This window comes from Sebastes fasciatus, chromosome 10 (genome assembly GCF_043250625.1).
Source record: "Sebastes fasciatus isolate fSebFas1 chromosome 10, fSebFas1.pri, whole genome shotgun sequence".
NCBI classification, from domain to species: domain Eukaryota; kingdom Metazoa; phylum Chordata; class Actinopteri; order Perciformes; family Sebastidae; genus Sebastes; species Sebastes fasciatus.
The window spans coordinates 12,316,189-12,333,953 of record NC_133804.1 but is presented as its reverse complement, the minus strand read 5'-3'; the positions used below and the strand labels follow the sequence as shown (position 1 = coordinate 12,333,953).

At 38.1% G+C, this 17,765-nt stretch overlaps 1 protein-coding gene across 1 annotated transcript; it reads right to left on the bottom strand.

Annotated features, from left to right (window-relative positions):
• Positions 1-2,334: 2,334 nt before the first annotated feature.
• On the bottom strand, positions 2,335-16,513 carry faf2 (Fas associated factor family member 2). The gene is made up of 11 exons (XM_074648207.1): positions 16,362-16,513; positions 14,272-14,340; positions 13,969-14,103; positions 12,752-12,828; positions 12,530-12,668; positions 12,333-12,418; positions 9,475-9,566; positions 8,115-8,292; positions 5,800-5,971; positions 3,881-4,024; positions 2,335-3,585 (listed from the first exon to the last, which is right to left on the bottom strand). The coding sequence occupies exons 1-11, from the start codon at positions 16,422-16,424 to the stop codon at positions 3,403-3,405; spliced, it is 1,338 nt and encodes a 445-aa protein (XP_074504308.1). The 5' UTR covers positions 16,425-16,513; the 3' UTR covers positions 2,335-3,402.
• Between the last annotated feature and the right edge of the window lie 1,252 nt (positions 16,514-17,765).

Genomic DNA, 17,765 nt, shown 5'->3' with positions numbered 1-17,765 from the left:
ATGACGAATACATTTAAAAGCTTTAGTATACTATGTTGAAAAAGTTATATTATGTCGAAAAAAAAAGTCATATATGTAAAAGAAGTCATATTATAGTATGTCGAAAGAAAGCAATAGTATAATGTCAAAAAATAAGTCAGTTTAGTATGTCAAAAAATAGTCATATAGTATGTTGAGAAAAAAGTCATATTAGTATGTCAAGAAAATAAGTCATAGTAATGTATGTCGAAAAAAATATTCATAATTTAGTATGTAAAAAAAATTAAAAAGTAATATAGTATGTCAAAAAAATAAAAAGTCATAGTATAATATGTCGAAATATTTTTAAAAAATCAGTTTAATATGTCGACAAAAAAAGCCATAGTATAGTATATCGAAGAATAGTAGTAAAGTATGTTGAAAAAAAGACATTTAAATTTTTTTAAAAAGTAATAGTATAGTAGGTCGAAAAAAAGTCATATTATAGTATGTCGAAATGAAGTTATTATAGTATGTCGGAAAAAGTCATAGTATAGTATATCAAAAAAATAAAGTCATAGTATAGTATGTTGAGAAAAGTCATAGTATAGTATGTAGAAAAAAAAGCCATAGTATAGTATGTCGAAATCAACAAGTCAAGGTATAGTATGTCGAAAAATTTAAAACTCATACTTTACTATGTCGAATAAAAAGCCATAGTATAGTATGTTGAAAAAAGCCATAGTATGGCGGAAAAAAAAGTCATTGTATAGTGTCTCGAAAAATAAAAAAAAGTAATATAGTATGTCGAAAAAAAGTCATAGTATAAAATGTCGAAAAAAACGTCATAGTATATTATGTCCAAAAAGTCATAGTATAGTATGTCGAAAAAATTTAAAAATGTCATAGTATAGTACGTCGAAAAAAATAAGTCATAGTATAGTATGACAAATAAAAAGCCATAGTATGTAAAAGAATTTTTTTTTAATAAGTCATAGTATAGTATGTCGAACAAATAAAAAAGGTCATAGTATATGTTGAAAAAAGTCATGGTATAGAATCCCGAAAAAAAATGTAAACAGTATAGTATGTTGAATAAAAATCATAGTATAGTAGGTAAAATAAAAAGTCATAGTATAGTACATTGAAAAAAAAGTCAGTATGTCGGAAAAAAGTCATGGTATAGTATGACGGTAAAAAAAATCATAGTATAGTTTGTCAAAAAAAAATTCATACTATAGTAAGTATAGTAATATAGTACACAATTTCCTCAAACAACAGCCTGCGGGCCAATGGCGGTTCTCAGAAACATCTTGAACGGCCCCTGAATGTGACATGAAATGCGTGCATTATATATCAATCATCTGCAGTCCATTTAATAGTCTCATTTTCAATAGCCTACATTTAAAAAAAAATACTTCACCCACAAAATGACCGTTTGTATTTTAATTACCACGCGTTGAGTTAATGAATTGGAGTAAATGGGGTCCAGGTTTAACAACAGCAAAACTATATCCCATTTATTTCAATTCTTTAAGGATTTACTCCACTTTTGGACAGACAAGTCATCAGTTATAACTGGCCTATATTGTCCGTACCGCTGTGCCTCAGTAGCAATACAGCCTGTATACTACCAGTCGGTGGCAGCACCCAGTGGACCGAGCAAGACTGGCCTGTAAACAGGGGAGCTGCAGTCTTTCTGGACAAAAAGCAATAGGTTTACATTTCTCAACAGATTTCAGTGGGTCATTTTTATATTCAGTGGTTTATGATCTACACGGAAAAAAAGTTTTGTCTCCAGTTAATTAGAATCTCGATATTTAAGCAATAATCGCTGTTTGAAATATGTCTGTTCACACCTGGCATTAGAATGCGTGGCATAATTGAATGGCTTTATATGCAAATAAACACGTAGTAAACACATGGCTAATACAGCAGATGTTACGACGTACTGACTGGTATGTCAGTAGTACATTTTAATAACATAAAAATAAAAGGTTATTGTACGGGCAGGCGAGTGTCAGCACTGTGGAAAGCACCGGAACCAAAACAGACACATCTCCGACAGTGTGATAATAAAGCACTTTGCGTGCCCAGTCTGTCTGTAGACTATAGATATATTTTAATAAAATACAGTTGTACCAACAGAATACAGTGGAACACAGAGGCCGTTTCCATGCTGCAAGGCAGACAAGCGCTCGCGTTTACCTGTCTATTCACGAGGAGTGCAGAGACCCGCTGATCCCAGCGGGAGGTCAGTTGAGTAGGCCGTCCTTCAATGCGGCCCAGGACACATTCGCGTTCACACTGCTGAAAGAATGTGGCAATATATGTACCACAAACAAGCGTTGTACATTCTCAATAAACCCAACCCCATTTTTAAAATGTTTTTAATTTATAGTTGGAAAATTACATCTTTACATGAGCCCATTTAGATGTTACAGGCAAAACAGGCATCTATGAGTAACCACAGGCACACTATGGGCAGACTCGTACTATACTAGATAAAGCCACATGGAAAAGCTGTGGCCTCTGTTAAATATTGTATTTTTAAACTTCATGAGCTTGATGCAGTCTGCTTCACATAGTAACCAACCTGCATTTGGTCATTTTATGACACAGATGAGTCAAAAAACAAAACAAAAAAATGGAAGGTAAAATTGGGGATTTTAAATATCTAACTTATGTACAGGTCATGGCTCATTTAAAACAGGGTTCCCATATTTCCTTTATGTCCTAATCCACCAACCTGCTCCCTGAAGTAGTACGTTTGCTCTCCACACACCATAGATCAATCGTAGCAATGCCAACCGCAATTTAAACCGGTTCTGTGCTCGGCATTCACTGTGGCGGAAACGTGCAAACTTCAGGACTCAAAGGATGTTGAATTAGGACAAATGGATCAAACATCAACTCTGACATAAAAATAGCCAAAGCATTCACACCATCATAGAAATCCATACCTCTCCATGATGCATCCTGTGTCAGTAGGCATTAATACAACCTGACTTCCTCAGTTGACCAGACATTAAGTAATTTGGGATATGGTTCTGGTTTTTGCACAAAGCTATGCTACCGTTTCAGTACATTTCAGATGATTAATCCTTTGCTGCAACAGTTACTGGTGAGGAAGGTCAAGAATTATCTGGTAGCTAGTACAGACGATGGAAACAGACTAACTTGTCCCCGCGGATACAAAGATTAGTTCAAGGAAGGACTTCAAGAAATATTTATTCGATAAAATTCCATACTTTCCAGGCTATTGGGAACCCTTTAGACACAACCAAAGACTGGATGCAGGGTGGTTAAATTTTTCCAGGTTATGATTTTATCTCAATGATCCCTTGTGCATAATGGCCATTTAACAAAATACGGAAAGAAAAGAAAAGGTGGGTGGGCATTGGAGGAAAATGTGTTTCCATTGTACAGGAGGTATGTCATCTATTAATCGTCTGTAAGGTCCTGAACAAAAAGGACCTCGGAGCGGCTGAGTCCCGCCTCTTTCAGTGTGGGAGGGTTTGGCTGCTCTTCAGTCGGGAGGCAGGGCAAGACTCGGCGCGGGAAGTTTGTAATTATCTGAAACTTCTCTGGGCTTTCTTTCAAAGAGAAGAGGAAGTCGTATATTACCTGTGAAAGAAAAAAATAGTCTAGTGAATTGGCAAATAACCACAAGTGGTAGTAGATATAGAGAAGAAATGCTTTATAATAATGTGATATTTTAATGTGCTTCATGTGAGACCCACTACAGTGTTTATTCATATGTAGACCAGGTCTGCATCAGATGAACAAACTTATTATTAGAGGCAGCTCCAATTTTACTTGAACAAACTAGCAGGTATATTTGTCAAATCTCCTGAAAACTACTGGATAAGATGAAGCAACCAGGTGTGTACACAGGGTCTTGATTAACAGTGGTACTCACAGTCAGAGACTGCCCAAAGAGGAATCGTCGCTCTACTCGTGTATCGTTGGGCAGCTTAAACACTATTTTGACACTTTCTGGATCATCTGCAGGTGGCTCTGGGGGAAGACATTCTGACTTCCTCTCCTTCTCCTCTTCGAGTGTCTGGAATCACAACAAAAATGTACATCACAGTTAATGTATGTTAAGAGACGACCACCTTGTTTAAATAATTAATTGAAAAAAAGTTATTTTTATAAAACGGTAACAGGTAATCTGAAAAAAAATCATGTGCCTCTGTTTCCTCTGGTGCTCCTAATGGCATCTGCAAGATTTCTCAGACTGGAGGAAAACAACCAATCAGAGCTGATCTGGAGTCTGCCGTCTCTGAGCCCGATGTCAATCACTCGCAAACTCCGATCAAACGGTCAAACTAGGCAGCGTTGATCAAATATTAATCAATATTCTGTTACTGTAATGCCTATTCCTCATGTAAAATGTTTTCAGAGAGTTTTTGACCTGGCAGCCATGTTGAGATCAGTTGAGGAAATACCGAGCAAACTCATTTTACAGCTAAACAGTACACTACAAGATGTCTCTGAATGAAAGGTCATTATGAAATTTTTGCCCAATGATGCCAAAAACATTCTGCCTACTGAAGTTTTAAAGTAATCATGTCAAAGATTCATTCAAATTGGCAGCAGGCTGAACATTTTTGGCATCATTGGGCAAAAATTCCATTATAATCTTTCAGCATATTGTAATTCAAGTGTTCTGAGAAAAAACAAGACTTCTGCACCTCCTCATGGCTCTGTTTTCAGGCTTTAAAAAATCCAGCCTGTGACGGGAGACTTTGGCCAATCACAGGTCATTTCAGAGAGAGAGCGTTCCTATTGGCTGTTCATTCAACAGAGGCAGCAGTCAATCACTCGCAAACTCCGATCAAACTAGGCAGCGATGATCATATATGAATTGTTCCTTTTGGCTGTGCTCCGGTCATGTGACGTTATTTCAACAGATTTTGCAATGGCGGCCACGTCACAAACTTTCTCATTTTACAGCTAATATTGATTCATATTTGATCAGCGCTGCCTAGTTTGACCACTTGGTCGGAGTTTGCGAGTGATTGACAGCTGGCTCTCATAGACAGCAGCTGGACAGCGGACCTCAGATCAGCTCTTACTGCTTGTTTTCATCCGGTCTGTGAAATCTTGCAGATGCCGTTAGGAGCACCGGAGGCACATAATTTTTTTCAGGTTACCTGTTTCATGTACTACTGCCGTGATGTAGTAACCATTTTATAAAAATTACTTCTTTTTTTTAAATCCTATTTGCTCCAATCTCGCCTACTGCAGCTTTGAGTTGATTATTTGTTTATAGACAGTTTGCTAAATGTTTACTGTTCATTTTTTTTGTTATTCTTGTTTTGTTTTTTACTTATTTGTTACTTGTTCGGAATAAATAAATTGAAATAAATTGAAACAAAATGGTTATCAATGTCCACTCATTAATCAACATGAATCCCAATTAGTATGTGACGGTGTGAAAATAATTGTTAAATCTATGCAAGATGGGCATATCACTTGTTTTCATGAACGGACGAATGGTGCGTCGCCTTAAATGTTACGGCCGCAAGGAATTGTGGGACAGTATTATCTCCTTTCCTTTGGTAATGGATGGTGTCCAGTTTATCCTATGCTAAAGGAGATAAGAAAGGAAGCATTGAAGCACCTCTCCTGAGCATTTAGAGAATTCCATCAGCTCTTATCATGGCTGCTACTTAGATACTTCCAGGTCATTTCACTCAGTAATGGCACCTTCCTTAGCAAAAAAGACTTTTCGACCGCAGCCCAGGACTGAAATCTTACGGATTGCCACTTTAAGGTTTCCTTGTATAGATAGGCATGCACAAAATAAATTGAATGGAAAGTAAGACTCACTCGTCGTCTCCGCTCCTCATCAAGAGCACTCTGGATGACCTTCTCCTCCTCTTGCCTCACTTGCTCCTCCTCCTCCCTTTTCTTTCGGTCCTTCTCCTGATCAGCATGGAGGGAGGCCAGATAGGCCTCATCCTGCTGCTGCCTCAGCACTTGGGTCTGGTTCCTCTCCTCCCTGAAACAAAAAATGTTCTTTACTTAGAAACTGTGAAACTTTTCTGGTTTAATAGCAGTGTGTGGAATTAAACCGAGAAAGATTTACTGTCATTTGTGCTTTGGCTGAGTTTGTTTACATGCACCATAGTATGCCTGGGTTTTTGGAAGTGTCATCGTAATCATTGTATTACAGTGAGGATGTAATACGTATAATATATAATAAGACAGGCTTCCGTCAGTCAGTGTATTGCAAGCCGGCGGCCTGTAACGTTAGTGAGTGTGCAGAGAGAGAGAGAGAGAGAGAGAGCAAGAGTGTGTGACGGTGAATTAGGTTCAAACCATAATGTTATTATAACTTAACAGTGCTGTGTGTGTACAGTTTAGACTGTCTGTGAATAAATGCTACAACTCATCAAGACCCAAGCCAAGTTCCTGTGTCTTGCTTGCTACCTGCAGATCAAAGTGAAGGGGGTTAGCCCCAAAGCTAGCGACAACAACGGCCCAGGCTCACTTAATAAGGTGGGCTGTTAAGGTCAACCAAGTGTTCTCATTGTGTGACAAGCGGCTGCTGGGTCAAGTGTGACACCTAGTGGTACAATTCGGTACACTGGTCCAGTCCGGTGTTGTGGCTTAATATCAAACCGTTTTAAAAAGAATAAATACATATTAACACCAGCCCAACTCTAGCATAGACCTACAATGGTGAGGTGGTAATTCAAAGTAAAGCAACATTAAAATAACAAGTCAACCTTTTAAATCGAACATCAGTGATATATCTTTGCATGTTTTAGACAGCAACTGTGAGACTGAAAAATGATCACCAACTGTAACATTTTGAGCATCAATCCTAACATACAAAAAACATCACATCATCTCCTTTTCAAATATGGAATATTTATTTATGTTGATTATTTGTTGTTTATGAGAATTTGCTATATGTTTAGTGTTCATTTTATTTTCTATTCTTGTTTTTTTACTACCTACTTTTGTTTGTTACATGTTTGAAATAAACAAAAGCGAAACAAAATGGTTGTCACTGTCCGCTCATATTTATCAGTATGAATCCCGATTAATATATGAATGTATGAAAATAATTGTTAAAGCTGGGTAGGCTATTTATTTTTGGCATCATTGGGCAAAAATCCATGATAACCTTTCAGCATATTGTAATTCAAGTGGTCCGAGAGAAAACTCAGACTTCTGTACCCCTTCTTGGCTCCGTTTTCAGGTTTAGAAACTCTAGCCCGTGAAGGGAGACTTTGGCCAATCACAGCTCATGTCAGAGAGAGCGTTGCTATTGGCTGTTCTGCAAATGCAGATGCGCGTGCACGTCCCTTCAGATGGTGAAATCCTGATTCAACAGTGGAATATCTTGCAGGAAATGTTGCTATTCAAGCATTGAAAACAGCTGCCTAGAGTGCAAAGCAACCCAGAAAAGGATGGTGGACTCTGACAATATCCGCGAAGCATTTCAGAGATGTAGAGAAAAGGTTGCTAATAGTTTAGCCTTGTGCTCACGGCTGTGGGCGGCTAGCGCTGTGAGCTAGCCAGCTAGTGTAGGACTTCTGCGTGAGCTGCAGCACAGCCATGATGGCAATGGTTAGCAGAAGGCTAAACTATTAGCAACACTTTCTCTCCATCTCTGAAACACTTTGCTGATATTGCAGCTCCCTAGAGCCCTGAATCACAGTATGTCATCTCAAAAGGGATTTACGGGCCCACAAGTTTGTAAAAAAAACAGGACGGTAGTTCTCATAGAACTGCTGTGATATAACAGCATCGAGATCACAATCACGATGATGTTTAAAATGAATGACTAGTACTCCTACAGGTTACTATATGAAGCGTGTGCATATGCCCAGGCTCGTTTGTTGGGTGGGGCTTAGGACAGAGAGGGGAAAAAGGAGAGCTGCAGAACGAGGGCTGTATTTTTTAATTCTGGTGGTTTTTTTTGCCTTATCCAGAAACCTGCCCACCCTGGGGTACCACTTAAATTACAATATGCTGAAAGGTTAAATGGAATTTTTGCTGAAACTGCTCAGTTTTAAATGCAAGATGGCAGCCAATTAGAAACTTCCGGGTCATTTCACTCGGTTAGGAACTTTCCTAAGCAAAAAAGACTTTTCAACCCCAGCCCTAGTGTGAATATTGATTTCCAGTACCTTTCGAGGCGCTCTGACATCAGATGTGTTTGGTTGGCATCCATGATGAAGGTGAGTTGATTGATGAGGTCCTCTGGCTGAATGAGACCTTCGAGCCTGCCCACCACTGTCATCTTGCGGTCCTTCAGCATTATCATGGCCAGGAATGGGTAGGTGTTCTCTCGCAATGCTTGGGACACTGAAACACACCCAAATATTATAGTCAAACAGTGCTGCGACTATATACTAAAAATAATATATTAATAGAATTATTATTAATATTATTAGATGGGCAACTCATCCAAACACACAAAAACACACCATATCCCGCTTGATCCTTGAGGTAGCTAGCATGCAAATAGCTTCCGTCTTAGGTTTTGAGTTCTCCACCAAGACTTCACTTGCCTCCCAGTAGCTACGGCAACACAGTAGATATGAATGGCATTTTGTTTGTGGCATTCAAAGCATCAAAAACATAAACAAAATAACATTCACGAAACTCAACATGCACAACTTTCCAAAAGCAATCTCCTAGGTATGCACCAGATATTGAGCCGATACTGACTCAAATAGCTGGATAGGGTATCTGTGAAAATGGGGCCGATTTATTCAATTAAATTCTTAATTTATATATATAATATAATGGAATTTTAATTCCTGTTTAAGTTTTGACCAAATTGTTGCATTAAAAAGGTTTACACTTGAATTGTATTCCTGTATATTTTGAGGTGTTTTTTTTACCACGGTGCTGCTGTATTATTTATTTAAATAATATTCTTTATTATTAAAGAATATTCACAAATCAGTAGATTTATATATACATAGAGTTAGGAAATCAATGTTTAAGTCCAGCCTGATGTTGCCTTAAACATAAAAGAATGATCCCAGTCACTTCCACACAGTGAGGCATACAGCTTATTAATTAAATACTGGTATCGGATCGGTACTCGGTATCGGCCGATACCCAAAGCCCAGGTATCGGTATCTCTCAGTTACAGGATAATCCACAGGACTCGTTGTCCATTTAATGTTTTTGATGATCTTCACAACACAAACAAATATCTTTAAAATTCCTTGTATCAGTGTGGTGACAGAAGTCTCAGTGAAGAACTCAAAACCTGGGATTATATACACAATAACTGAATATCACCTTAAGTCAAACATAAGGAGAGGCACTTTACCCACATTCAAATCCTTCAGTTTGAGTTTGTCTCATATCTCTTTCATACAGGAGATGCACATATGAAGTGTGCCTACATGTGAGTGATACTTCACAGATATTGTCATGATATTATTTTTTATGATCAGAGCAGCCCATGTTATATGTTCATTAACAGCTGACACAAAAAAGGGTGGGTTAAATAACAATAAGTTTGCATACCTCTGTAGCCCTCAGGTTTGCTGGTTGAGCATGCCCAAAAGAGCATCCGTGTGTTGAGGAAGGTTACGACCTCTTCTGTACATAACGTGGAGCTAGGAAGTAACAGATCAGTAGGACAAAACCATTTAGAAAGGGAACTCCTTTTTCATGTGCACATGAATATGAAAACACAGGTTATTTATAAATATACTAATCTCAAACTAGAGCTTATGTGTCTTCATAACATGTGGCAAAGACCAATCAGACTGCGCCTTGAGTAACAATAAACTCAGGCAACTGTATGACTCAACAACATGACACTGAGCAACAATGGGACTCCCTAAAAACTTGGGGGCAGTGCCTTACGGTGACGTTTTGCCGACCGCGGCCAACCCGTGACAACCCCCCCCCATTCTCCCCCTAAAACAAGCATGTGTTGTGAGACTCAGCTCATGTCTGTGCAGGAGACCACAGAGAAAGATGTGTGTTCAGCTCAGTACTTTTGTAGCTTATAACTGAATCTCTGTGGTTTGAAGTTTAGTTTCTCTCCTGTGTTCCTGTTTGTATTTTCAGATACCTGCTTTATTTTACCGTTTCACTTTCAGATGTATAGGAGTCATGTTAAGTTGCTGCAGATGAAAACCCAACATTTCCTGATATTGATGTTTCATTAAAAAGCTTTTAAATGACAAAATAACGGGGGACTTAAGACTTAGGAAATGATACGCGTTTATCCACCATTTAACAGCCACTCCTTTGACCATTAGTCACAGCCATGGCTACACACACCCTCAAGCCGGTAGCCCTTTTGTAATGAAGATGTAAATTTCTGCCGTGTTGGGCTGATGGGCCGAGTCAAAAACCAAGCTAGCACATGTGTATAGAAAAGGGGCACAGGAAAAACAGTTTTTTCGTATCGATTAATGAAGATACACTCGCACTACAACACAATTCCCTGCAGATTTTTAAATGACTTTTATCTGACTATCATAACATTATACTGGAATGTATGAATAACTAAATAGTGCTAAAATATATTGACATTTAGATGGACTAAATTATGTCCAACAACAAAAATCTACTCGTATCTCTCTAAATGCTCTAATCTAACTAGGGGGTCTGTATTTAATATCAGTGTAGTATCTAGCATCATCAGATGCCCAGCACAAAAGGGCTTACACGGCAGACTATCAATTTCCATATACACAGGTGTGAGAGACCATTTACCAATTATTTTAAGAAAATATGAAAAGTATATTCTATTTTCAATAAAAATATTTTTAAAAAAAAAGTATTTTCTAGGGGTGGGAATCACAGAGTAACTCGATATACGATACGATCATGATAACGATTGTATCAGCATACAGCGATACATTACGATATCTGTGTAGCCGAAGAAGTAAAATACCCCTAAAAATGCAAAAAGCAGGAATTGTCTATTTATCTACTGCCAGAAAGCATAAAAGTTCTCGGCTTAAATTATTTAAAGGAAGGATACAACTATGCCTCACTAAAATCTTTCTAATCTAAATTGGCCTTTCCTTCATAAAGTCTTCAAAGTGAAAACAACAATGTGCGTGGCTTTTTTTCTGCTTTGTTACAAAATGCTTTGGTTTGAGACCCGAAGACAAACCAGATGTTTTTATACACAGAAAATCATTTTGATCAAGTAATAAATGGCAAGGAAAGAGGTTTGTTTGTGTAGGACGTTGATTAGAGGAAGTGGTGAGCGGTTGCTATGGTTACCATGTAGAGTTAGAAATCAGCCTGAATGTCTGTAGATCTAGTGAGAGCAATACCCGCGCTCCCCTTTATCGTCCGCTCAAAGCCGGAAGATCGGCATTAATAAATATACGACAGGTTAGATATACCCGCTAGAAGTAACGTTAAAATAATGGTTTTAGAGCAACGCGTGACTTTCACCGTCCATTTAAAGAGCCAAACGACCGTCACTGTGATAAAACAAACGGTAGGCAGCGTCAATTTATACCAGGTCAGTTTCGCTAGGTAGGCTTTTGAATGAATCTCTCTTGAGAGCACTGCGAGTGAACTTCACAGTGACTGTCACTGTGATAAAACATTTGCCCGGTTGAAAGCTGGAGGACCGTCACTGCGAAACTACAAATGGTAGTAATGCGCTGTTTATGGGACTTAGAGTCCGATTCTCCTCAAACCATGAGGTTTGTGGCTTGGAGCAGCCACTCGACTTAAGTGTTTAAGACGCTAGCATAGCCAACTAGTTTCTTTTCATACGTCCCAACACGGCCGTTTAGAGCACCTACAGTACATGTTTTAAAGAGGACCTATATGCTTTTGTGCTTTCAGCCGTTCCTTTAGTGTGTTATTTAGTTTTTTTTGTGCAACCGAGGGCCAAGCTGACCAATCAGAGAAGACTGTTTTTCGGGGGGGGGGGGGGGGGGGGGGGGGGGGGGGTCTTCTAATAGGTTTAATAGGTCCTCTTTAATAAAAATATTGATATTTGGCGCAGGTGTATCGATAATGTATTGCAAGAGGAATGTATTGCAAGGGGAAGTAATACAATATATTCCCGTAACCATATTTTGTCCCACCCCTAGTATATTCTGTATGTTTTTCAACAAATAAACTGATCTGAGATTTATGCTAGTTTGCCTAATTTTCCAAGCTCTAGAAATAAAACTAGCCCATACTTTGCCCCTCAGTCCAACTTCTCATTAGTGTGCACTCAGAGCATGGGCTGAGATGGTCACAGAGCTTGTCAAAGTGTGCACTGCTACGTCCTGCAAAACCACACCCAAGTGGGTGAAATACCAACTTTTTAGAGAGTCCCGAGCAGCAACATGCGCTATGTAACAAATTCTGATGGCTGGTGTAGGTAAGTAAGGTAATAAGTATCATACCGGCAAAACTCGTCAGTGTCTTGATGATCCTCCCCGTGAAGGTACACTAATAAGTAGCGGAGCTCCCGTTTGGCATCATTCAGTGCCTACATGTTTCAGGGTGACACAACATATTGCAATTTCACCTCGTCAACCAACTGAAATTGATTGAGAGCAAAAATTGTGTTTGTTATTGTGCAGGTGCTCTCTGAACTCACCTGGCTGTATGTTCCCTGGTAAAATACAGGGTGTGACCGACCATACTTCTCCTCAAAACTATGAATGAAGGACACAACATCTCCAACAGGGTCTGTCACACGACCACGAGGATCTGGCCTGACGAACCGCAGGGCAAACCTAGAACAAAGAGCACATTGTGATGATCAATTACCTCCCTCTAATCCAGCGGCTCCAAGTTTACATCAATGTGCTTGAATTACCTGAATATGTCCAGAAGTGTGTAATATGTAAATCTGAAAGGTAGCATTATCAAGTAGTAACTCCATCCTACTAAACCCTGAAAAAAGGAAACAAAGCAGTCTATTACATTTAAACAGTAGAAAATAGTTTAAAAAAAAAAAAAAATTCCAAGATATGAGGGCTTTTCTATGTTTTGTGCCATTAAAATACAATTAAACATGTCAAAATCAGAGTGACAGCGAGATCGAAAAGTGACTGATGGTGTGCGACTGTGGTTCAGCGGCATAAGCCCATGCGGCCTACAGTTGCAATAGGCCTACACATGCCAGAAAGAATATACAATAGCATGTCTTCATAAGTATCAGTACTAGGGATGCTAATTTTGAATTTTTTTTTAACTGATAACCAACCCTCATTAACCGATTATTAACCGTTAACCGACAAGCTTAGTGCATTTCATGCAACTGTGCTATTTTTAGTGCCTAACAAGCCACCCTGCTGCAACGAAAAGCCAATGCACAAATCCATAATTTATTGCCAGCTGCAGTGTATGCGCAAAAAAGACAATTGAGTCCCCAGTTCACCTGACAGAGTTACTGTGGCAGCCATGACGCTGCGTGTATTGTCCCAGTAAGTCTCCACCGCATCATTTAGTTTAGCTGCGAGGTTGTTAGCTGTTTGTCTGCCTGGCGTACTCAGTGAGCACGGCGTAACTTTAGCTAGTGTCCGGTCGAGAGACAGAACGTGTGTGTGTGTGACGACGGGGTACTCTTGTCAACCCAGCGTAATATTAGCGAGTGTCCGACAGACCGTGTCTGTGTGGCGGCGGCGAGTGTGGGGTTGTCGGTGGCGTTATAGCTGTACATAGCAGTAGCAGTGTGTGAACTTAGCAGTAGCAGTGTCGGTGAATAAATGCTACAACTCCTGAAGACCCAAGCAAACGGTATATACCGGTGAACACCAGCTGCATCCCACTCCAGGGACTGGCTTATGCTGCTGAACCACAGTGGCACACCATCAGCCACTTTTCGATCTCAGCACTACTGCGAAATCACTTTGAAAGATATGAACTACTTAGATTGATCGATCTTAAATGATTGGTTTAAAATTAACATGCAGTCATGCTAGAATGTGGCTGTGTGTGTCAAGCATTAACAATAGTATTTCATAATATTGATAAAGAGAAATCCAGTATCTTTTGTGTGAAAATATGTAACATCAGAATGTGCAGACATACCCTGGGTTGTGGCCTTGAGACGATGTAACTATATACTCTATGGTCTGCTGTATTGACCTGTAATGGTCTGGATGGTGGAGGGTTAAACACACTGGGCACTCCTTCCTGCTCGTTAAGTCTGTCTTGTACTGCAGCCTGAAACACATACATTTAAACCCATCATATTAGAGTCAAGTCCTTCAATAAACCAAAAGAAAAGAAAGGCAGATTAATCAAAGCAAGCCAGCACAGTTTGCATAATCTGTATAGGAATAAAAATGTATACAGAGCCATAGAAATCCAGTCTTTTTCCATGTGACTTACCTCTATGTTCCAATTATGCTGCTCTAATGTTCGACGACATTGGTCCATTGATTCCAACCCAGTTAGGTCCTGTTAGACATGAAAAGATAGTCAGTGTGAAGGCCTCAAGTTGCTCAGAAAAGCACGTTTGTCTATAGTCAGGGCTTCCATCAGTAGTTTATAGGCTACTGGTTTGCTGTGTCCAGTTCCTCATTAAAAAGTGAGCAAGAATCATCCAAAACTAAACTGATTCAGTTGTCCAAGACTTAAAATGAAATGATTAATACAGATGATTAACTACTCTTAAGCTGGGCAGCTATCTAAACTCAATATTAACGTCAACATGCACTGAGAAAAATAATCGTTTAATCCAAGCAGGATGACGTTAGAGGTTAACTAGCTCTCCAAAATAAAGTGTTTTTTTATGGCAATCTTACCAATGTAGACAAAGAACAGGTTACAGATTAAAAGGGGGGAGGAAAGATGCATCACTCCTATTGTGTATATCCTTGATGCAATATACACCTCAAGTGCAATTACCTCTGTTTACATTACATCTATTTTTATATTTTGTACTTCTAGTGTAACACTTCTGTTTATATTTATTTATTACATCTACTTTACCTGTTTTATTTGCTTTATAACTGTGTGTTTTACCTGTTATGTTTTTTTAAGATAAGATAAGATAAAATGAAGCTTTATTAATCCCTGGAGGGAAATTCAGGTGTCAAAGCAGCAACATCAGCAAACAGAGTGAAACACAGGAGAGGTAAAGGTATACAAAAATTATAAAAACAATAATAGATATAAAAGATACAGGGTGAACCTAGTTCGTGTGCAGTCCGTCAATAAATAAATGTAGTATGTGCAATAAATAAATGTAATATGTACATATGGGCTGTCTATAAAGTGGTATATAGGATGTAAAGTGTGCCAGTGGTTAGAGTCCAAGATGGTTGCAGATAGTGCATGTTTAAAGTTCTTATATGGGGATATTATCTGCCTCGTTTAGTCTCGTCAAGTATTTGTTTTAAAGCACTGACCAGAAGTGGCAACTGTGAATCTCGTTGTATTTAATACAATGACAATAAAGCTTTCTATTCTATTCTATTCACAAACCCACACATTACATGAGGCATACCTAAAACAGTAATCTGGGTGAGTTACAGCTCAGTTAAGTACTGATATCAGTAATTAATATCATTCATCATTGATTAATCATCCAAAACTAAACTGATTGGATTGTCCAATATTTAAAATGAAATGATTAATACAGATGATTAACTACTCTTTAAGCTGGGCAGCTATCTAAACATGCACTGTGAAAATAATGGTTTAACCCAAGCAGGATGATGTTAGAGGTTAACTATCTGTGTTTTTAAAACCAATGTAGACAAAAGATAGCTAGAACAGGCTACAGATTAAAAGGGGGGAGGTTAAATTGCATCACTCCTATTGTTACAAACCCACAAATGTCATGAGGCATACCTAAAACAGTAATCTGGGTGAGTTACAGCTCTGTTAAGTACTGATATCAGTAATTAATATCATTCATCATCGATTAATCATCCAAAACTAAACTGATTGGATTGTCCAAGACTTCAAATGAAATGATTAATACAGATGATTAACTACTCTTTAAGCTGGGCAGCTATCTAAACTAATGAATACCTAAAACAGTGATCTGGGTGAGTAACAGCTCAGTGAAGTGACAGCTCCACCATGACTGACTGCTGAGCTAATGATAACTCAGCGTCAGTGATCAGCTACTGCTAGCACAAGTTAACATAAAGTCACATGAATCACATTAAAAACGCAACACACGTGATGTTAGCTAACAAAGTGTGATTTGGTATAAGCCTGTGAGTAAAATATAACACACATTAAGCTGCTTTAAGTCCTCATGGCCCTTAAAGTCTGCTAACTAGCTTAGCTAATGCTAGCTAGCTCCATGCTAACGCTAGCTCTGGCTCGGTAGCTACTTGACTGTGTAAAAAGCCTTTAAACACGCACTGTTCCGCCGGTTTGCAGTGCCTCGCTACCGACGATAGCGTGTTAACATGTGAGGTTTCTAGTGGACACGTGTTGGAGGTGTATTTATTCTGTCTTACCTGAAATTGAAGCAGTTTCTCAGTCTGCGCCTGAGATAACTCTGGCTCCTCTGGCGCCGCCATCTTACCTCGCCAATCATCTACCAGCGAGCTGCGTAACGGCGTCGACGGTCTTTTTGTGATGCTGTGCGGCGCTCTGCGTAACCTCTGCGTGCTGCTGCCGCCTAGTGGCCCGGATGTAACCAGTATAGGATCACCTCTGGGCTCTGGGCTATTATAACAATACTGATAATCGATCCAAGTGATCGGAATACTTGCTTGGACCAAAAAAAACACAAAAAGATAAGTAAATTAAATTAAGTAAGTTAGCACATTTTTTATTTTTATTTTGGTTCTTTCCTTTTTTATTCTTTTTTTTGGTCCTCTCCTTTTATTTTTGGTCCTTTCCCTTTTTATTCTTTTTTTAGGTGCTTTCCTTTTTTATTCTCTTTTTAGGTGCTTTCCTTTTTTTTAATTTATTTTTTATTTTTTGGTCCTTTCCTTTTTATATTTTTTATTTATTTTTTTTGGTCCTTCCCTTTTTTTTATTTATTTATTTTTTTGGTCCTTTCCTATTTTTTTGGTCCTCTCCTTTTTTTGGTCCTTTCCTTTTTTCTTTTTTTTTGGTTCTTTCCTTTTTTTATTATTTTTTTTGGTCCTTTCCTTTTTTAAATTTTTTTTTTTGGTCCATTCCTTTTTTTTGGTTCTTTCCTTTTTTATTATTATTTTCTTTTTGGTCCTTTCCTTTTTTATTTTTTGTTCCTTTCCTTTTTTTCTTTTTTTTTTGGTCCTTTCCTTTATTTTTGGTTCTTTCCTTTTTTATTATTGTTTGTTTTGATCCTTTCCTTTTTTTCATTTATTTATTTTTTTTGGTCCTTTCCTTTTTCTGTATATGTTTCGTTTATGTTTCTATGGGAATAAATTAATTTCTATGTATAAATGTAATTGTTTATGTTCTGCTTATTTAATGGTGCAGTAATATTGTTATAGGGATGGGTGGGGGGGTATAATTTGTTTATACAATTATTTCTGTGATTAATTGGATTTTGTACAGAATACCAATAAAAAGACTTTGAACCGGAATACTTGCTTGGATCGTCCTTGATCAGTAACTGTAACCAGGGATGTGAACACAACATTGATCCAGATTAGTGAAGTCTGTATCAGGAGATTTTGTACAATCTGACTATAAATGAAAATTAACTGATCAACCGGTTAATGAACTGGTCAAACAAGCAATTTGATATGACATTTAATAAACCAAACAATTAATTGAGAAAACAATCAGCAGATTAATTGATAATGAAAATTATAGTTTTGCAGCAGCCCTACTCAGATATTGTAACAATTGTTACTTTCTTTGGTAAACGCAAGTGTTTTTCCACATTATTTGTGTTTTATCTAATATTTACCAACTATAAAACT